The 21,102-nt window shown below is 57.8% G+C and overlaps 6 protein-coding genes across 6 annotated transcripts; 5 read left to right on the forward strand and 1 right to left on the reverse strand.

Moving 5' to 3' along the window:
* Positions 1-144: 144 nt before the first annotated feature.
* On the forward strand, positions 145-472 carry BXZ73DRAFT_98944 (uncharacterized protein; the record flags this gene model as incomplete). Its single annotated transcript, XM_048027842.1, has 2 exons — positions 145-333; positions 389-472. 2 exons carry the CDS (start codon positions 145-147, stop codon positions 470-472), a joined length of 273 nt encoding a protein of 90 aa, XP_047880524.1.
* A 1,090-nt stretch (positions 473-1,562) lies between these two features.
* Positions 1,563-2,768, forward strand: BXZ73DRAFT_75596 (uncharacterized protein; the record flags this gene model as incomplete). Its single annotated transcript, XM_048022237.1, has 7 exons — positions 1,563-1,674; positions 1,790-1,896; positions 1,931-1,987; positions 2,049-2,129; positions 2,384-2,452; positions 2,490-2,555; positions 2,727-2,768. The coding sequence occupies 7 exons, from the start codon at positions 1,563-1,565 to the stop codon at positions 2,766-2,768; spliced, it is 534 nt and encodes a 177-aa protein (XP_047880525.1).
* A 3,730-nt stretch (positions 2,769-6,498) lies between these two features.
* Positions 6,499-7,688, forward strand: BXZ73DRAFT_42826 (alpha/beta-hydrolase; the record flags this gene model as incomplete). Its single annotated transcript, XM_048019031.1, has 3 exons — positions 6,499-6,982; positions 7,104-7,363; positions 7,422-7,688. The coding sequence occupies 3 exons, from the start codon at positions 6,499-6,501 to the stop codon at positions 7,686-7,688; spliced, it is 1,011 nt and encodes a 336-aa protein (XP_047880526.1).
* A 1,104-nt stretch (positions 7,689-8,792) lies between these two features.
* BXZ73DRAFT_88739 (family S53 protease-like protein) lies at positions 8,793-10,661 on the forward strand (the record flags this gene model as incomplete). The annotated part of the gene is made up of 5 exons (XM_048025064.1): positions 8,793-8,867; positions 8,909-9,049; positions 9,111-9,373; positions 9,428-9,650; positions 9,714-10,661. 5 exons carry the CDS (start codon positions 8,793-8,795, stop codon positions 10,659-10,661), a joined length of 1,650 nt encoding a protein of 549 aa, XP_047880527.1.
* A 1,016-nt stretch (positions 10,662-11,677) lies between these two features.
* On the reverse strand, positions 11,678-13,697 carry BXZ73DRAFT_88740 (UDP-Glycosyltransferase/glycogen phosphorylase; the record flags this gene model as incomplete). The annotated part of the gene is made up of 9 exons (XM_048025065.1): positions 11,678-12,181; positions 12,239-12,328; positions 12,382-12,628; positions 12,684-12,733; positions 12,793-12,873; positions 12,930-13,130; positions 13,198-13,357; positions 13,422-13,587; positions 13,646-13,697. 9 exons carry the CDS (start codon positions 13,695-13,697, stop codon positions 11,678-11,680), a joined length of 1,551 nt encoding a protein of 516 aa, XP_047880528.1.
* A 5,928-nt stretch (positions 13,698-19,625) lies between these two features.
* On the forward strand, positions 19,626-19,951 carry BXZ73DRAFT_98949 (uncharacterized protein; the record flags this gene model as incomplete). The annotated part of the gene is made up of 2 exons (XM_048027843.1): positions 19,626-19,703; positions 19,742-19,951. 2 exons carry the CDS (start codon positions 19,626-19,628, stop codon positions 19,949-19,951), a joined length of 288 nt encoding a protein of 95 aa, XP_047880529.1.
* Between the last annotated feature and the right edge of the window lie 1,151 nt (positions 19,952-21,102).

Here is a 21,102-nt window from a genome sequence, read left to right on the forward strand (position 1 = left end):
CATCGCCTTCGGCCAGGCCCCCGCGGACACCGATTCTAGGCAGAAACGCGCCGGCGCAGCTGAACCTTGTGGGCGCTCTTCCGTGCCTCAAGGAGCTCAAACTGCCGTGGTCCTCTCCTGCCTGCCTACCACCCTAATGGAGCAATGCGCCCGCTGGGGACCGTGAGGGGCGTGGGTCTCGCCGGCGGCCCTGCGCGCGCCGACCACCCGTTCCTGGACGTGTTACTCATGTACCATGGCTGGATGTCGACTGTCGTGGATCTGCTCTCCGCACAAATGGGTGTAGCAGCTACAAGCGTTGGTGTGAAGGCGGCGGATGTTGTCGCGAAAGCGGTGCGTGTCTTCGCCGCTGCCTCTTTCCGCTGTGCTGACCCGCGCCTTCTCCCAGATGTGCTTCTTCCTCGCCGTCGCACGGACCAACACAGCGGCGCCCAGCCTGCTCTCCCTCTCGGATCGCTCCTGGACGCGGTAGAACAACGAGGTGGCAAGCGTGCTGGCATGGCGCTGCCCTCGTCTCCACTGACTCGACCACTTGGAGGACGGTGGGGGGAGTTTAGTGGTGCGTGTCCGGTACAATTTGTGGAGCGTGAATACCGGGAGGGTCGTCTCCGCGAGGGTGGCGAACCATGGCGTCGAGAAGAATCGTCCTTTGTGGTTGCATGGTACTTAGCACGATCGATGTATGGTACTACATGCTATGTACATCGTAAATGGCAACTCTTCCTTAGCCCTCTAGAAGCGTATTAGGATGGATGGTGTCGTTGCCGACGGCCGTCCTTCCAGTGCAGTTACAAGCCACGATATAATGGCTCCCTTAAGACATGCTCAGGAGACTACATAATATTTGTGCTGTTACAAGCACTCCAACCATTGTAGTCTTTGGCACGCACTCACCAGACGGCCCAATATCCTCATGTTTGACCACCCATGGAATATTTGCTTGATTGCAAGACAATTGCAACAGTGTAGCGCACAGATTGCAAACAGTTCTATTGGGTAAATTGCGTGTTACACTGATTGCGTACCTTACACCGATAAAGCTGCTTCCGATAATCTTCTAAGCAGATGCGATCCTCTTGCAAGATCCGGGGGATTTCTGTGATGTATTGTTTCCAGACACGGGCGCGTGTGCTGGGTTGCGCGCCTACTGGGCTTTATCCGCGACCACCATCATCCCCCAAGCGCAATGTGCCACTCACACTCGCGCGCGATGTATCAAGACACAGTCAGTTCTTCCTCATTCATCAGCATCTCACTCACGTACACACTTCTGTCAACATCGACATCGACATGGCTTTTGACACCGCACTCACACCGGCGAAAACCCGCGCCCTCAAGACTGCGGGTACAAAGGTACGCTTGAGTACTCATGTTGCTTACGGCCACGGGTCGGTCACATGTGAGGCCTGATTCCTTAGCCTCGCCGACAGTTTCGACGCGGCGCGGCGCGCTCCCACGCGAGCCAGCGACCCAACACTGACCATTCGCTTGCCATTGGGGATTCAAGGCGATGTGGAGGTGATGCGGCAGCCACCGGCTCCGTGGGAGCACGGTGTACAGGTATGTCTTCAGAACGTCCGAGCGCGGCAGGCGAGCAGGATATCACGGTGCACCGCATGGTCGAGCCCGCGCATCCTGAGCTCCTGCTGCTAGATCTGCGCGCGACCGCTTCCGGTAGGCGTTGCTGAACGCGCGCGACGCGTCCGCCCCGAGCAGCCGCCCGTTCTGCAGAGGCAGCGGCTCACTGGTTTGTGTCCCTCTTCCTTCTCTACCGAGATCGATTCTGCAGCCGCTCATTCCACCAAGTTCACAGCGGCCTCGACCGACGAGTCACAGTACTCGCACTTCACCTGGGCGATTGCCCCGCGCAAGCAGCGGTCTCGAGTCGGCCCACATGTCCGTCTCCCACCACTACTGTGTCCTCATCGAGGACGAGGGGATCGCCCTCTGTGGGCTCCTCATTATCGACCCTATAGGGTACCCTCAGGTACGTCCTTGGTGGAGCAGCATACGTCTGGGAATCACGGCTGATTGTGCGTTCGGTGGAGCTGGACAAGCAAATTACGATCAACGACCTCCCCGTGGGCCGCTCTGTCGAGGGGACGATCCGGGCATTCCAGTTCTCCCGGGTGCGTCTCTCTTCCTCCGCGTTCCCTGTGGCCGCTCCCGCTGACTTCTCCTGCCTCCCTCCCCCTTCCCCGACCCGACCATCCACGCTCAAGGCGACCACCTCTCCACGCCCAACCAATTCACCCTTTCGCGCCCATGGCGCCCCTCCATGCCCGACCTGTCTATCTTGCCGCGCTCAACCGAGCTTTCCGCGCTCTCCACCCCAGATACGAAATTTCTACATTACTGACCACTCCGATAGTACTCACGATAGGGAACACTCCCTCAATTCGGGGAGACGTGCTGGTCGAGAGGCTTCAAGCTCGGCCACATCGCCGACCATGTAAGTTCTTTGCTCCGCTCATGTGTCCGTTGCGTAGAATACCGGCTGTTTCGTATTTACTCCGAATGGATTATTGTGCGATTGGAATTATGAGTGCGCCCCAGTGTGCGACGGAAGGCGATAGTGTTCCGCAGTTATCTGTCATCTCCTCCGCCAACTCTGACCTCTTATCGTGTACCGCTATCATCTGATGCGCCGCAGATGACCGGTATATGGTCGCGCGCGCACCCAGAACTGATAGCACTGTCCGCGAGATACGATCATCATTTGATAGTGGAAGAAGCAGACGATAGTACACTACGAGTTACTGCATTAGTTGGATGCTCAGCTACTGTCTATTGTCTTCGCTATCACTGGATGACGGTCCGTAAGCCAGACCGCTCTTACTAGACCCGTAAATGCAATTCCGGAGCTTTAAGCGAGGCTAAGCGACGAGAGGGATCTCTGGCGTCAAGCCGGCGTCAACGGAGTGCCTCCACCGCGCGGAGACCTTAGCCAGACCTCATGGAGGTCCGTTGAGGTCCAGTCGTCGATTTGTCAGCGCCAATAATGGTCCACATCACTACCTCCCGTCCGAAATAGGCCTTCAAGAGGCCTCTACAGCTTTTCGGGAGGCTTGTTTGCTCTGCGAGGGGGTGCCGACCCCTCCACAGACTTTTGGGCGCTTGTTATTCCAGCAGCCACAGTGAGATCCTCGGGTATCACTTTCTCGTCGGCATCTCGGCGGAACTGCCCTTTCGAGCGGTCTAGAGAACTACGGAGCGTCCGTAGTTCCGTATTTCCTTACGGAACGTCATCCACTAACTATCGTACGCTACGAATGCCCCCGTGCACTATCAGACGCTACCGTTTCCGCGCCCACTTTGCTGATGATGACGCAATCGAGCGCCTGCGGTTGGCGCACGCCGACTCCCAGCTGCCTTTGACTGACTCAACGCAGGGCGCACCGCGGTCGACACAACGCCTCATCTACGACGTACTGGTTCCCATAGACGCGTCGAGACCTCGCCCAACACACTCGCCCCCACGCCGTTGCGTCCCAGGGCGTGCTGACCCGTCGGCCATCCACCCGCTCCTGCACGCCTCTTTGGCTGTCCCGTCCGTGAGTACTTGAGTTCCCGCGCATCGCCGTGCTCTCTCAACGAACGTGCACAGATCGGCCGTCCGACGGTCCCCACACCCTCGACACACTCCCCGGCGCCGCCGGACGTCATCCAAGAATCCCTCAACGAGCGTGTTCAAACCAACCAGACACGCGCTGCTACTCCCAATGCCCGTTGGTGTCAGGCTCACACCTGCACTTAGAAAAACGCAGGACCAAGTGCATCAAGTGAGCTATGACTCCAGTGCCAGTCTCAAAGTGGCTGACACCGCCATCCCATCACGAAAATGGCGGTGAGAGGATCATAAGCGGAGCATGCGAGATCGAAATAAGTCTGCGAGATCATCAGTTGTCTGCCCGGCCTTCTTGTGACGAATAACGACCAAATATCATCGAGCATGAGCAAGCATGATCAGTGGTCAGTGGGAGAGGGATCTCGGATGGTCTTATTGCAAGGCTGGTTTGATCCCGCCAGGTCTACTTCACGGGGGTCCCGGGCCGTCTATGAGCTGACAGGCAGGGCAGTATGGTCAAGCATGGTCAGACTTCGCGGAGCTTCTGGTCATGCTCGGTCGAACGGCCACAGCCATTTGGTCGACACTGATCGGACCGAGCACACGGTATGGACAGCTTGAGCATACATATGGAGCCATTCAAACGACATAAATCGGAGAGACAGAATTATTATTGTACCATTAACTAGAGTGTAGATTACAATGACGTCTGACGACACAACATACATCACAACGACAACATTGAACAGAGACGCACGAATACCTGCGGCATATGATAAGATCCACCATGACGACCAGCTACCGGAGAAATGCAATGAGATGGGAGTGGAGGACGTGCTGTACAGGATGCCGTGCGTGGAGTCGATGAAGAGCAGCTAATAGTCGTCGCCTGCAGCGCGACGTTGAGGTTGCCCTTGGAGAGCGAGTAGTCCGCCGCATCGACAGCAATGGGGGTGGGGGAAAGTGGTCGGCACATATCGCATGAGACGGAAGAGAGAGATGGACGCACCCGTCTTCGCTCATCCAGGACATCTCGATTTCGAACGTCAGGACGGAGTCGACCAGGCCCTTCACGCGCAAGATCGGGTTCGTTGCGCCGTTCACACGCCGCGTCCCCCGTGGGCCTGCACATTGTTGCATGGACGTTAGACGAGGAAAGGGGCAATAAAGTGCTGTACATACCGTGAGCTTGCGGGGTCCTGTCGTAATTCGCCTCGGGTCAAATACAGAAGGAATTCGTACACAGTAAAACCCACTGTTACCCGACAGGGGCTTCTGGAGAATCTGTGAGTGTCGGAAATTTTGTGCTAGAAGGAAATGCATACATGCGGGTGTAAATTGAGTGCGCATATAGCAGGCAGATACTTACAGAGCATCAGCAGCAACAGGTCGGAGTCAATATGACGATAACGGGCGACTCCTGCTTGATTTTGGGCTTAGACCGCATGGCCTGCGGTCGAGGGAGTGGATATATGCGCATAAAATGATGCATTATCACGTACCAAGGCTTCAGAAGTGCTCTGTTTAGCATTAGCGGGGTGTCGGGTCCCTGGAAGCATTCAACGGGGAGCCTGATCATAGTGAGCGAGTAGACTCGGCAGGGCAAGTCACGAGGATACGGGCTGGGCTATACAGCGAGCTGTGTTGGAGCTGATCACGCGAGTGTGGGAGATGGTGGTACTGGTGGAAGGGAGAGGAAGACATGAGGAAGTTCGCGCTTTGGCGGTTTTGAAACGCCCAGGGCCACGGTCACGTGGGTTAGACGTGCGTTGTGCCAAAGACCCGCGCAGCTATATGACCTCATCCAGCATGTTCTTAATAGTTCTAGTGCTATCTATGAACATCTAGAGTGTTTATCCAGTGACAGGGACACAGACAGTGGAAGAGTGTATGGGGGAAGTTTGCATATGAGGCCCGCATGGCCGCGCACATCAAGCGCACAATTCCGAACTACTTAGTACAAAGCGACGAGACACAAGTTGTCTCATACAATGAAGCAGACGAGCTCATCGCCTGCCTTTTTCCCTGCAGGTGTTTGCTTTGCTTCCGCGTTCGGTGCACGGTCAACTGCAGATCTCCAAAAGGTCGCGCATCGTCATCTTTCAGTCTGTGTCAGGTCTTGCTCGGTCGGACGACTGCTCCCGGGCCGGACATGGCTGACCGTCACGCCTGTGTCATCAGACCATGGTTGACAATTACACCCCTGTCGTCAGACCATGGCCGACCATAAGCCTGTCTGCGCGATCATTGTCTGTCCTTTCGATGGCATTAGACCTCAACGCGTCTCTCCGTCGAATGTATGATCATTTGTCGCTCTAAGGCAGTCTGCATGATCACGCCTGGTGCCGTTAGGTCACACTCTGATCTGCGTCCGTCCCCGTGACCGTGCGGGATCGTCCGACCGCAAGTTTCGTGATGCCCCGGCCGAGGACGGATGGGGCGTCTCACTAGGGAGCATCACGTCCTGGATCAGTGCGGTGTGTTCTGCGTCCCCTTGACACCATCCACTCGAAGCACTCACACGCTCGACGAGGTGAACCCAGGTCTGTCGATATTGCAACGCTCACTGCGCACATGAGCTTATAGAACGGCCAAGTGTCTTGGACAGGCTTGGACAAAATCGTCATCAGCCGAAACATCAATTTGTGTTTGTGATCTCGCCACGATCGTTCTGGCGCGTAGATCGCCCCAGGCTTTATAGTCTCGTGCGATGGCTGGCGGAATCCCCGTCTGCCCCCTCTGACCAGTGACAGCTTCACGCCCAAGCCGCGAGTCGGTCCCTTCGATTTCTTTGGTGTGGCCCCGGTTGGCCTTTTGCTTCCTCTTCCTCCTTCCCCTGGTGGGCCTTTGCTTTTTGAAACGACAAGTAACGAAGACACGCAACGCTCACGCGACCACCCTCACCCATACATCCCATCAACCCCATCACGATGCGCACCTCCGCAGCCTTCCTCTTCCTCGCCGCAGCTGGCCAGCTCCGGTCTGCTCTGGGCGCTCCTCTTCCCGGCGTCTTGGACGACATCGCGGGCATCCTCACGGGCGGCGATGGCGTCGGCGAGATTGGCCTCGGCACGGGCGAAACCTCCGATGTGGCAGTAACGCCCGTGTCGCAGGACGAGATCACGAGCGCCCTTGTCCGCCCGGCGCTGTTTGCGCGCTCGGTGTACTGCTCGTCCGAGGCCGTCGCGGCCCTTTCGTGTGGCGAGCAGTGCGACGCGCTCGGGGACGTCGAGATCCTCAAAACGGGCGGCGACGGAGCCGAGACGCCGCGGTTCTTCGTAGCACACGACAAGGAACAGGAGGCTATCGTCGTCGCGCACCAAGGCACGGACCCGAAGAAGCTGCTCTCGGATCTGAACGACATCAAGATCCTCCAGGTCGCCGTGAACCTCACTAACCTGCCAAACGCACCTGGTGAGCCTGTGATCCCTCCCGCGCTACCCACGCGCTCCGACTTTGCCGTGAATTGCGCAATGAGGACCACATGCTGACTTCAGTGCTTCCTTTGCGCCGCATGGCTCGCATGATTGCGCAGACGATGTCAAGATTCACGATGGCTTCCAGGACGCACAGGAACGGACGGCGGGTGACGTGCTCAACACCGTGCTCTCCGCACTGGCCTCGACGGGGGTGAAGAAGGTGCTCGTGACGGGCCACAGCCTCGGCGCGGCAATTGCGACTATCGATGGGATGATGCTGAGGATGCAGCTGGACGAGAGCATAGCAGTGACCACCACGGTCTTTGGCCTGCCCCGCGTCGGCAACCAGGCGTGGGCCGACCTTGTCGACTCGACCGTCCGTGTTCTCTTCTCGCTCCATGTGCTTCCGTTCCCGCGCTGACGGTGTTGTTTAGTTGGGCGATAACTTCAAGTTTGTCACGAACCAGAACGACCCGGTGCCGCAGGTGCCGCCTCACCTCCTCGACTACCAGCACCCGAGCAACGAGATCCACATCACCGCCGTCGACGCGTCCGGGCAGACCGCGACGGCGCAGGCGTGCCCTGGTCAGGAGAACGAGAACTGCGTCGAGAGCCTGAGCCTCATCAACGCCAAGAAGATCAACCACAACGGGCCGTACTTTGCCAACATCAGCATGGGCAACAAGTTCTGCACGGCGTAGACTCGGTCGTATAGGCCTCGGGTCCTTGTTCTATTTATAAACTTCTTGGAAATGGCTTGGCGGATGGACACGCAAGGCGTCGTTCGATCGACGTTCTATCGACAGCACTTGGGCGACAAATAGGCAAATTTGAGACTCACCACTAGGGCGGCGCGACTATCGTGGGGAGGCGCCGCGTGCCCCGCCGGGCTTGGCGCGCCACCACCGGGGAGCCATGCAGTCCAAGTACTTACATTCAGTCTCCCTGTGCTATCCCGGCGGGAACGTCGCCGTATCGCCAGGCTTATCGCGCACATGGCGCGCAGGTGCTTTCAACCTTGATCATTTCTTCCACCGACCAGCTCACGAGCCGTATATGACAGAATTGATTCACCCGAGCGCCATTGCTATCATCTAGATTGGAAGCTGCTTAGCCCGCGCCGTCGCCAAGCCCCGTGTTGGAGCTATTCCTCCGGCGTACGACCCTACAAGGCTTCGACCCGTGCGCCCCCACTTTCTGCGAAGTCGCGCGACTGGACGCGGGGCGAACGGTGCAAATTGTCGCCCACCCTAGCTCGGGCCTTATCGGTATCACTGGCTTCTTGCGCAGGCTGTGGACGACCGAAGCATCCTCTCGTGACCACCCTGATGGCGCGAAAGCGAGCGAAGGTATGTCGTCGCCGTCGTCGCCGCATGAACCGCTCTGCCTCCTTCACACACTCCCTAAGCGAGCTGGGAACTGAGGGACGAATACGGGCCGCGACCAACTCAAATCGTTGCCGCTCGCACGGATCCTGCACCCAGCAGCGCGACTTCGCGAGCGGTCGTATTGTCGGCGCCGCGTGCTCCGCGTTTATCCTGCTCTTCTGGCAGGTCAGGCTTCCATCTGCAGAATGCATCCACCCTGGCCCCATCACCCGACGCCGACAGCATGATCCCCGGACCCCATCCGATGGGCCTCGTCTTAGTGATCGGCTCAAGGCGCGGCCTCTACCCGTTGGTCCTCAGACCTCAGCGTGCTCAGGGTATAAAATCCCGCACGCGCCCGCTCTACCCCGCACCGACGAGCTCGCCTCAGTCGCCCGGTCCCCTTCCTCCTCCTCCTCCTCCTCCGCCCCGCCCGCCATGTTCTCCCGCGCATTCGTCGCCGCCTGCCTCCTCGCTGTCGCCTACGCGAAGCCGATCGCCCGCAGCATGCAGGTGCATGACGCGCGCTCGGCCGCCCCCGCCGCGTTCACCAGCCTCGGTGCCGCCCCACGGACACCGTGCTCACCGTCAAGGTCCAGGTCGCCCAGAACGACATCGCTGGGCTCGAGAAGGCGCTCATGGACGTCTCCACGCCCGGCAACGCGCTCTACGGCCAGCACCTCACCAAGGAGGAGGTACGTCGGATCCCTCACGCCACCGTGTCTGGCGGGCCGCTGATCCGCCGCTCGGGGCCAGGTCGAGAGCTACACCGCGCCCAAGGCGGAGTCGCTCGACGCCGTCACGGCGTGGTTGAAGGAGAACGACATCGAGGCGTCCAGCGCGTCCCCCGCGGGCGACTGGCTCACCTTCGACGTGCCCGTCAGCAAGGCGAACGAGCTCTTCGACGCCGACTACACCGTCTTCAAGCACACCGACGGCCAGGAGCTCATCCGCACGCTCTCGTACTCCATCCCGAAGGACCTCGCCGCGCACATCGACGTCGTCCACCCGAGCAACACGTACGCCATCTTGCCTTTTCGCACCCAGCGCAGATCCTGACCTATCTCCGCCAGCTTTGCGGTCGCTTCGCGCGCGCCTGTCTTCAAGGCCGTCCAGGCGCAGTCGTCTGCCTCCAACCTCACCTCGCGCGCGGTCCCCTCCTCGTGCGCGTCGACCGTCACTCCTGCCTGTCTCCAGGCCATGTACGGCATCCCGACCACTTCCTCCGGCAAGTCAACCAACGTGCTCGCCGTGAGCGGCTTCATCGACCAGTGGGCCAACCAGGCGGATCTCAAGGTGCGTGCTTCCCACGTGCCCACCGATGCCAGTTCGAGTATTCACGCGACTTGGCTCGTCTAGTCCTTCCTCACGAGCTTCCGCAAGGACATCTCCTCGTCGACCACTTTCACTCTCCAAACCCTCGATGGCGGCAGCAACCCGCAGACGCCGCGCAGCAACGCAGGTATCGAGGCCAACCTCGACATCCAGTACACCGTTGGTCTCGCGTCCCCCGTGCCCGTGCACTTCGTCTCCGTCGGTGACAACAACAGCGACGGCATCGACGGCTTCCTCGACATCGTCAACTTCTTCCTCAACATGTCCACGCCCCCCACCGTCCTCACCACCTCGTACGGCTTTAACGAGCCCGACCTGACCTCGTCGATGGCGAACTCGCTCTGCAACGCCTACATGTCCCTCGGCGCGCGCGGCACCTCGATCCTCTTCGCGTCCGGCGACGGCGGTGTCTCCGGCTCGCAGTCGCAGAGCTGCACGACCTTCATCCCGACCTTCCCCTCCGGCTGCCCCTTCCTCACCTCCGTCGGCGCGACGACGGGCATCACGGAGACCGCCGCGGACTTCTCCTCCGGCGGCTTCTCGAACATCTTCGCCCGCCCCTCGTACCAGTCCTCCGCCGTGTCCACCTTCCTCACCGCGCTCGGCTCGACCAACTCCGGCAAGTTCAACACCACCGGCCGCGCCTTCCCCGACGTCTCCGCCCAGGGCGAGAATGTCGAGATCGCGTGGGACGCCCAGTTCGGCACCGTCGACGGCACCTCCTGCTCGTCCCCGATCTTCGCCTCCGTGATCGCCCTCCTCAACGACGAGCTCATCGCCGCCGGCAAGAGCCCGCTCGGGTTCCTCAACCCGTTCCTGTACACCACCGGCGCCTCCGCGCTCACGGACGTCACCTCTGGCTCGAACCCCGGCTGCAACACGAACGGGTTCACCGCCAGGGCGGGCTGGGACCCCGTCACCGGGCTCGGCACCCCCAACTACGCCAAGCTCCGCACCGCGGTCGGCCTCTGAGCGTCGTTGACCCCGCCCCATCTCGGCGTATGTACATTGAAGAGTCTGGCCACGGATCCGGCACAACGTCGCTATGCCACCTGGCCTCGCTGTAACCTGTTGTACCTCTTAGTAGTAGTAGAATGACTTCTGCACAAACCCCGCACGCCGTTCTTCCCCTTCACTGTATACCAAGAACGGCGAGTTTCCTCCTTCCGCCGTCCTCGACCCGGCCCGCCGGGATGCGATTCCTCGCTGCCCAGACGAACGTGTGTGGATGAATGGCGAACCGGAACCGCAACGCTGATCATGCAGCCGTCACCGTACATGCTTCGGTCGTCTGCTCGCGGTATCGCTACCCCACGGGTCTTCCTTCCGGCCGCGCTATCGTCGTCGATACGCCGGCGGCTGTGGAGAAAAATGTGCAAAGCGCGGGGAGACTGGGGGCGGGCCCGTAGGCTTCTCCCCCACATACCCCCGACGTCCGCGACACCTTGGACATGAAGATTTGGGGGTCGACAGTGTCGCGGGGCAGACTATGCAGGGGCCACCTTCGCAATTCATCCGGTCACGATTACGGTCCGATATAGACGATGTCAGGGAGGTCGACGGGGCGCCCCGGCGTCAGCGGTTCGGCGGAATTCAATCCAGCGTCTAACACTTGGAACTTCCGCGAAGTATGACGTCATGAACAATCTCAGTTCTGATAAGCACTCGCAGTTCTTCAAGGCAACTTGTGTATCTACAGCCTCTTTGGCCAGTCCGGAAGTCTGATAGAGTGGGTCTGTTTATGGGGCCGCTGTAGACATCTGCGTCCGACTCATATGGCTCTATTTTTGCTCCAATTCATTTGATACTCCCAGTATGCGACACGTCAGTGTGAAACGGTGAGAACAGTACAGCATGTGAAATAATAATCCGAAAATATACGAAGTAATAGATCCAATACCCTCAGCATCATTGTGTATAGTAGCCATGTCCGATCCCAGTCAAAAGGCACATAATTAGAAGAACATGAGTCACCGCGCACCGAGCCGTCACAGGCTATCCAAGAATGCACAGACGTCCCGCCTCGACTCCCCTTCCGCGTCCCACTCGCCCATCACGGCCCTCCGGAGCACGCCCATCCGCTTCCGCTTCCGCGCCCCGTCCGCCCCGAACGCGCGCGCGAGCACGTCCCGCGCCTCGCGCCGCACCGCCTCGACGGTGCCCACCGGGACGTAGCCCGTGCGGCAGATCGGCCGGAGGCCCATCCCCGTGCGCACCTCGAGCAGCTCGTATCCGACGCGGTGCTTCTCCGAGAGCATGATCGCGTTCGCCTCTTGGTCCGCGAACGCCGGCCAGAGGATGAGTGGGATGCCGGCGGAGATCGCCTCGAGCACGCCGCTCATGCCGCCGTGATAAAGGAGCCAGCCCGTCGCAGGGTGGTTGAGGATGAGCTGTTGGGGAGTCCATGGGCAGAGGAGGGCTTTGCCGTACGCCTCGATCTTGTCGCGAGCTTCGTTCGGGATGGAGGCCAGAGGTGATGCGTGGCCGAGAATCTAGAGAGAGCCTATGAGCATGAAACGAGTGGAGCGATGAAGCGCTATGGTACTCACGAAGGGAATTTTTCGCTCCATGACCACGTCTATGAACGCCCAAAGCTTCTCTGGCGCACTCGAGGGCCAGTATAAGGACCCAAAGGAGATCTGTACATGGCTTTCGTAAGCATCGTGTAGTGACAGCTCATTCGAGACCTCACGTAGAGCAAAGATCTCTCCCCGTCAGCGACGAGAGTCTCGTCCAAGAACGTTTGAATCCGGTCGGGTTTGAGCGACTGTCTCTTCTCGAATTTCGCCGACACTTTCCTGGACGTAGAAGGCAGAAGAGGCCCCGTCACATACGCGAATCTTCCTATGCTCCGCATCCACGCTTTGGTTTCGGCCACAGCTTCAGGCTCATATGACGTCGAAGAAGCCATGAGCAAACCATCCATCATCTCCATTGCCCTACAAACGTTGTAAGGTCAGTTGGGAAAAGGCACCGAAATGGCAGAACACGCACTCATGTATCTTGGGAAAGACGTCGACATAGAAACTTGAGGGCACGGGATACTGAACCCGGTCGTTATGAGATCCTAGCTTCCTCACAAGAACGAACATTCGGCACTCACATCCTGCGGATTATTCTCATAGTCGTGCATCATCGGCAACCCCGGAACTTTGATGACTTTCCCAGAGCCGCGCCTCCCTATCTGACACGGTGCCTCGTTATTGTCTCATTCCGGGTTGACACCAATTTAGAACACACCTCTAACGCGATCTCTTCATAAGTTCTCCCAGTCCGGCGCACTTCGTCTTCCACTTGGGCCCGCACGTTTCCCAGCCCACCACGAGTCCTGGGGCCGTGAAAATGAAACCAAGGGGACTGCATGGCGGGCACCCAAGCGAATATTTTGACCTTGTCGCCCTTGAGTGAGCGCATCGCTTCGTACACGGGAATCGCCATGAACTACGAAACCCAAATCATGAGCCTAGCATCCAGAGCGTGAGAGTCTTTACAGCATCAAGGTACGCACGTCGATGACCGCCGCCAACGGCTTCGGCATGGCGCCATATTGCGTTCCCGTCTGCTGACATGTGAGGTCCTCTTCGCGAAGGAGCGCCTGCCAAACGTCCGTGAAGACTTTCACAGCGTTCGGGCTGCTGGCGGCCGCGACGTCGCCGATGGCGATGACCCTGGTAAGACGGACGTGACAGTGGTGAGAGGCTTGCCAAATGCTCGGTCGGCTATTGGACCCACCGCATGCGCTGGGCCTCCTCGGCGGTCGGTGCGCCGTCGTCGAAACAGCGCGCGAGCTCCTTGCATACTCTCTCGAAGACGCTGGTGGAGCACAGAAACGTTACGTAGACGTGCGGACGGAGTTGGACGAGGCGGGCGCAGAGGGTGATGAGGGGGCGCAGGTGACCTAGACGTATGTCAGTTGTAGATTGTACAGAGATAGTAGACTCTCAACCAGAGCCTACCCCATAGCTGAAGGCAGTAAGCCACGATGTGTTTTCGCTGGACTATTGTCATCTTGGTGGCGAGCGGCGAAACGGGTCTGCGGAGTTGAGGGCTGGGCGCTGGGAGGCACAGACGTTCGTCACTGTCAGTCTAGCTTATGTATGTTCGATGGGCAAACTTACACGGTCACAGATCATCACTTCGCATAACTGTCTGCGCCGATCAAGTCTCTAGGGTGGTCTGCAGGGCCGTCTTGTTCGGTCTCGACTCTCATGGGACCGAGTCTTTGATAGGCTCAGAGAGAACAAGCTTGGGGAGATGGGCGGCATGCGTTCCTGAGTACCCACGGAAGCGACGTAGTGAGACTCAGAGTGATAATGTGTCCCAGGTCCGCAATTTTGATTTACGTCATCCCGACGTTGCCGGCCCTCGGAGTCGAATGCAAAAGTACATGTTTTAGCAAGATCAGTAGATCCATGACAAGGGAGGCCTTGAGGGATGAGCATGTCAGCTGATGGAATCGGTGTAAAAGGCCATGCTCTGGATGGTCTCCAAGTGTGCGAAGGAACTGAAACGCACTGCGTAGGGAAACATTGGCACCGAACTGCCAGGCATGTGATGCTGAGAATATCGACATAATAATAGCGTGAGCATGCATAAAATTACCCGATAAAAATAGCTGGCTTGTTCTTCGATGGGTCGTTTTGTGGCAAGTTATTCGAGGTCGAAGTCAGAGATCAACCGCTGCTGGCGGAAGTTGCTGCATTTGGACGCCGGCGGCTTCGGATCCTAACATGACCAAACATGCACCCAGCATCGATATCGCTGACGTCATCATCCATTAGAGAGTCCGGATACTCTGGCCTGTCCCCAAGTACGATCAAATGGGACCAGGTAGTAGTAAATGCTCCAGAGCACTTCAACGATGCCCTGGATCGTAATCTGAAGATTATACGTACTGTGCTACCCACAACCATACTAATACTCATTACATGATATCTCCGACATGATGGCCTGGAGCTAAAGCCTAAGACTCCAGCATGGCCGTGTCCTCCAATATTTTTTCCTTCTCCGCAAACGATATCCAGCCCAGATTCCCGACGCATCCTTCTCCCCCACTACTAGCCCTTCTTACAGGTCAACTCCCCACCGCGGGTGTCGGCGCGAACGGGCGAATGACCGCAACAGCCATTAGGCCGCCCTTGCGCGCCACTCACTTGTTCGCGGAACGGATGTCTCGAAACACGTCCGCCTAGCGTACGCGGTCAGGGCGCGCGCCGCTCTGCGAGCGGTTCTCGCACCCAGGCACATAGGCACGGAGGACGACGTGGGCAATGTTCCTGACGCGGACGCTAAAGGAGACGGCGAGGCCGAGGGTGGTGAGCGGCTCGTCAGGCCTTGGGGCGTTCAGGAGCGGGGAGACGTGCTGTCGTTGACCAGCAGGCGCGGGCCGTCGCAGGCGTACTCGCGCTATAGACCCACGCCCGCGGTGTGTTGGAGAGCCGGATGCGGGTGAGGGGGAGTGACGAGCGTGGCAGGTCCCGGGGTTTTTTGCAGCTTGGCGAGAAGCGCGGGCGCTCTCGCGTCCTCGTACGAGATGAAGTGGGGACAGGTACGCTCTATTGCAGGTGTCTTGGGTGTCAGGGGGTTCAGGGCATCGCAGAGAACATAAGCTGGGGAAACAAATGCAAGGAGGCCAGCGAGGTGGCCATGGAGATGACTGTGTGAAGGGGCGCACATGTCGAATAAGTCTCAAAATTTTTGGAAGCGTGAGGCTTGAACATTTCGCGGTAGGGTATAGGGAAACAAAATCTTCTGGGGTGGAGCGAATGTCAAATGGTCCAAAATGGTCCAAAATGACCGGCTTCACCGGGACCTCAACCCCGTCGTGCATAGAGACGACGGTCCTTGAGTGTCGCAGGCTTGAATCGCATCCCAGCAGGTCCATCTCTAAGAACCCGCTATGCTCGCGTTTCGATGAAGCTATCAACGTGATCAATTCCCCCGGGGGCGAAAAAGTCAAAACGGTGAAGAGCAGTTGAACGAACACCTGGGCACAGATGCTGCTGTGTAGCCACCATCGACGCAAACTCATTTTGCAAAACGAGCTTAGAGATCAGGACGGAGGCGGCGGGTGATGTCGGCGATCTAGCGGGAGGACGAAGGCGTATAGGAGGAACGGGGTAAAAAGTGGCTCACCTTCGACAAACCCAATCACTTGAGAAAAACTTCGAGGGAGAACACTGAGGCTATACAGCCGCCCTCGCGTACGTTTTGATGGATGGACCTGGCACACGTTTCCCGTCCTTTGTCAAACAAATTCGGGCGGCCAAGCGCGATGAGCGCGCTACCATGAATCAGCCAAGTGTAGCTTCACGAAAGGGCTTGGCATATCGTTCAGTGCACTTACCGAGTCGTGTACCTGCCGTTGGGGCAGAGACTTGATCTACTGTTTTACGGACGTTCTCCACTTCAGATGCTGTCCAAGTAGCACAATGCGTTCTTCAGCGGCTCTTGTCCAGAGCTCCACTAGGCGTTGAGAGCTTTCCGGAGCGGCCGGGAGTTCTTGCGGGTTTCAGCATCGTCCGTCCGAAAGATAGGCTTCAGCCCCCTAGTCCCACTCCGCACTTCGAGTGGCAGTTCGTAGGAGTTCTCTACGGCAGTAAACGGCCGAAGCAAAAAAAAAAGCGTGAATACATAAGGCTGACATTGGAGCTCGAAAGGATATGGCTTTAGACGCGTTATTGGGACCGCCGTGGGCAACCTACGAATCGGTGCGGCGGCGGCGGTATCATGCTGAAGTGTCAGCTACGAAGTGTAGCGGCTGCAAGTGTTCCGTGCCGGATGGTCAAGTATGAGCCGGTGCAGTTTCTACGGGGAAGGACGCCATTCTCACAAACCTTGACGTTCTCGTGGGCCTCGTCAGGCACGTTGGTCATAGTCGATGCATGACTGGGTGTCTGTGATAGCGTTAGGGATGCGAACAACTTAAGACTGCCGTTGACCAACGCACGAATGGGATTCACGATTTGATGACGACATACAAGAATGCTCGCGTCTTCTCGGGGGGGGGGGGGTTTGACCGACGTCCAAATGAGACCTAGTAGAGCGACACGGCGTCATCAGGAGCTGCGAAGGCATGAACGCAAACAGTACCAAGTTCGTTGTCCATACCCGTGGCTTTGGATGCAGACGGGAGAATAGGCCCAATAGGATGCACATTACGTCTGGTCTCCACCTCAGCTTCCATGGATGTCGCAGTGAACATGTTCCCTCGAATAACCTGCAACTTGGTTGTTGGTCGAAGTGGCTCATCTGCACGAAGGCGAGCCTGTGGGCTTGAAGAAGTACATATATTTGAAGTTCTTTCGAGGATGGGAACTAGTTGAGCCATATCAGGGTTGATCCAGTGGTACCGAAGGTGACGACTCACGTCTCCAGGAAAGAACTCAGGCTAATCCAGGTGGAAGACCCGGCAGGTGCACAATCTTCTCTTCTGGAACCGATGTCATTCTCTGGAGGTGGATGAGCTGCTGCCATAGCGTCTCGAAAGAGGCCTGGTGCCTCTCGCGCAATCCCTATGGCGCACGGCCTCCCTGTGCGAAGCGATTCCGATCCCTCTTCGACCGCAGCGTGAATTTCTCCGGGCCGGACGTGCCAGGTAAGAGGGCATAGAGATCTCCCTCCTTCCATATTGGCGGTCCTGAGATAGTCAGGCGTGACAATGAGTGAACACAGCACAAGCTCTTCCAAGAATGCACAATCGCGCAGAGATAGGATGAAACTCACTCGCGTAGAGAGGGACGGTGTGTCGTACACCCGATTGAAGGACACGACCCAATGGCGCTCCCAGTGCCAGCGATCGCCACTGCAGGTGCAACATGCTTGACGTGCGCGGTACGAGCTTGCGGAAGCTCGCGTTCGCATCGCTAAACGCGGGTAATTCTGCCAGTGACCGTGGGCGATCTGCGAAGCGCCGGTCGATCGCGAGATGTTCGTGTTCCGTCGTAAAATCCCGATTGGATCATGCAGACTCGACGAGACAGCTAGTGATCAACATTTATCTTAGCGTGATAGACACAGACCGCCTTGGATCTCTAACGGAGTGAACGATCATATGTTCTCCCGTGGCCGACCTTTGGGTGATCATTGTTAGATCATTGACAGATCGAAGACGGCCGGGGTGAAGAGGACGAAAGTGAACACGTGATCTCATACACGGCTGCAGAACCGAGTTGAGCCCACCACCGGGCCGCCTTCAGTGACTCGGTGAGGCAGACTCTTCCCCTCATCTACACCATGGACTCACGGAATCTCTGATTGACGGGCACAGTGACCCCTCTTAAGTATCCGATACTTCTCATTAGTTGATGTAAGCCCTTATTATGTGGGATTTTCTGTCCGAATGTTGCCCATGGGCCATGAAGGACACTCAGATCTGCTCAATGTGTGAAATTGAATTGCAGGTATGGTACCAGATGCACAACAATTATATAAACCATCCACCCATGTCTGGAGTGAAGAGCAGCTCGTTGTACGAGCGCGAATGGGCGCGAGCCTTGGAGCTAACGTTGCCTCGATGGTTGGGAGCCCCTCCGGTCAGATGCACGGACGAGGTGTAGAACTCAGACCTGCAGACATGACAAGGCGTAGTGTACCGGTAGGATATCACAATCTGGGCACAGAGCCTCACGCTCCGCAATCCTGAGGGAGGCAAAGGTCCTGCATGTACAGAACAGGTTACTGCTCACCCAGGCACAATTGCGCGACAGCGGAGGAAGCTACGCACCGATGGGAAGAGGTACGGCGGCGGTGGCGAAGGCGCGCTGACGGTCTAGGGCACGCTTCGTGGGGAGAAGAAGTTGGCAGGCTCACTAGGGGAAGACGACAAGATCTTGTGCGCGCCGCTCAAGCTTTGACGCACGCGCAGGCGTGGGAACGGACATCGGCGCAGAGTCTTGTTCTCTCTGCGACCTCCTTGGCATGTGTGCACCTGTGTAGTCTTTCTATACATTGCGCTCACGTTAATCGCAATTGTTGGATCATTCTATGCCCTTCCACCGACTATAAGTACATGCCCCAAAAGGTACGCGCCAGCCATCAACTGGTGGTGCATAAACTCTAATTGATGTGCTATACAGGACCAAGCCCCACACCAATGACGTTCCCGTCCCCACCTTCCCTCTAGCTAGACGTTCAACCCTACTTTCTCCTCATGATTTCCAACCACGCACGTCACTCGGATAGCGGCCAGTCCTCCAAGTGGACGCGCTGAGCACGTCGCGCCCATTCTGCCGCTGTACGCCCTCCGTGAGGCGCACGCACATTCACATTCTTCACCAGGCCAGGGTGGTCTCTCTTTCCCCGCATGCCCACCGGTCGCACCACCACCACTCGGTCAATGGCACGTGCCCCGGTGCTCCCCCTCACACGTCCACCCGTACAAGCCCCGGTGCGATCGTCGATAAGGAAGACTCCAAGACCACCGGCGCCGCCGGGCGTGTCGGCCACCAGGAGCAGCGAGGAGAACACGACGCTCATGGTACGCGCGTCCGACGTTTCGCTCTATACCCACGCTGCACCGAAATTGAGTGGGTCCGTGACGCCGTGCTCAGTGCGGACGCGCGCAGGAGGCATGCTGGAGTACTACTACCACCAGTACGTTACTATCTCTTGCGCATTTCCATTCTGACCAACCTGCTCGTAATGAAGTATTTCACCCATATCCAATGGCAGTGGATACGTCCTTGGGAGCTACCCCGACTCGGCAGTTATGCCAAGGTCGTGTTGCTCACTGTCCGGTACTGAACGCCCCGCAAACCGCGTCCCCTCTGTCACCAATGAAGACACGCTGTCGGTTCTGTGGTGCGCCCGCTCTCCTCACATCTGCGTGGTGTCTCTTGCCTGTTAACATCAACGCACCACAGTGCTCAGCCTCGACACCAGAATTTACGGACGTGTATTCTGCTACGGCTTTTGCTTTCGATGGGTCGCACCAGCATGTGCCAATGCGGGTGGGATCCGAAGCACGCAACGTTCCAGGAGTACTTCTTGGCCCCTGGGGATCTTGTCATCAAGGTCAGCTTTCTCGCCCTCTTCCACGCACTGGCTAACAGCTGTGTAGATGCCCGACCTTCGACGAAGCAACAACCATCCCCCTCGTCCTCGCGACCGCCGTCGTGCCCATGTGGAGCAAGTCAGAGATGGGTCACGCCGGCATGCCCTCACCCTGGGAGGACGGCAGCGACAAGTTCAAAGGCCAGCCCGCGCTCATCACCGGAGGCTCGACTTCCGTCGGGCCAATGGGTATGTTCCCGACAGCGTAGTGTGTCGTCCCCTGACGCTGACCGTGCGCTCCGGCAGCCATCCAACTCGCGCGCATGCAAGACCCGAGCACCTCCGTCCCTTGGCGCGACCCACATCCTCGACCGCGCACTCTCCGAAGCCGACGCGCTCACCGCGATCCGGGGGTGCGGGGGTCACCTTCGTGTACGACGCGATACACCCCACAACTCTTCTCAGCCTCGACACGGTTCTTGATCCCCTACCAGCATCCTCGGCTCCCTTCTCGACTATCCTTGTCCTCTCTGCCAGCTCACGGTGGTCTCTGTGCTCGCTCCCGTTATACGCCATTTAATGCCACCCGCTAGCACATTGTACATTATGCATATACAAATAATGCAGTGTTTATGCGCCTTGCACTGGTCGTGTGTGTACGGTATTGCTGTGGCACGAGCATTTCCCGCGACTGAGGTCATATATACTGCGCGACAGGATCATCATTTGGGGGTATTTGTTCACAGGGTAAGCATGAGAAGATCATAGACGTCCCTAAAGACGATCAGACGTCTCCCGCCTTTTGTTCAATTGTACCGCAAGCAATGCTCGCCCACGACCATTGCACCCGGCACAATGTTCTCGTCAGACCGTTCACATTACAGAGGTTGATCAGTGAAGACCATTTTGTGGCTGCCCTCTGAACCGCGTAGATCATAAAGGCCTCATTCGATGATCATGTTAGAACACCTCTCCCCGTATCGTCGTTCAGCCATGATCACTGCTCGCAATTCATTTGAACACTTCATGCTCATATCGCGCGGGGGTAAAGACCGCGGCCGACCATTGCACACGCGCGGACCGGTCACTCATGTTCAGGGAAGACAAATTATGAATATCCCTTTCACCACCTCATCAGGGGTGACAGGAGACGACCGCAAGAGTGGGTGACGATCAACCCCGATCGGGTGCAGGTCATTTCTTCCCAGGTTTAGTGATGCGGTCTCAAGTGGCTCGCCGTGGGCTGTACATATCGGGGTCCGAGGAGAGATAAACACAACATACAGTCGTCTCCCTCAAAACCCATACCCCCCATACCCCATACCCTCGCATACCCCATAGCTTTCGGCCCATCTCAAGTTGGTACAGTGAGATAACCCATAACCCTCTGATACCCCATAAGCCATAGCTCAAACCGGGA

This window comes from Epithele typhae, assembly GCF_022376455.1.
Source record: "Epithele typhae strain CBS 203.58 chromosome Unknown BXZ73scaffold_9, whole genome shotgun sequence".
Taxonomy (NCBI): domain Eukaryota; kingdom Fungi; phylum Basidiomycota; class Agaricomycetes; order Polyporales; family Epitheliaceae; genus Epithele; species Epithele typhae.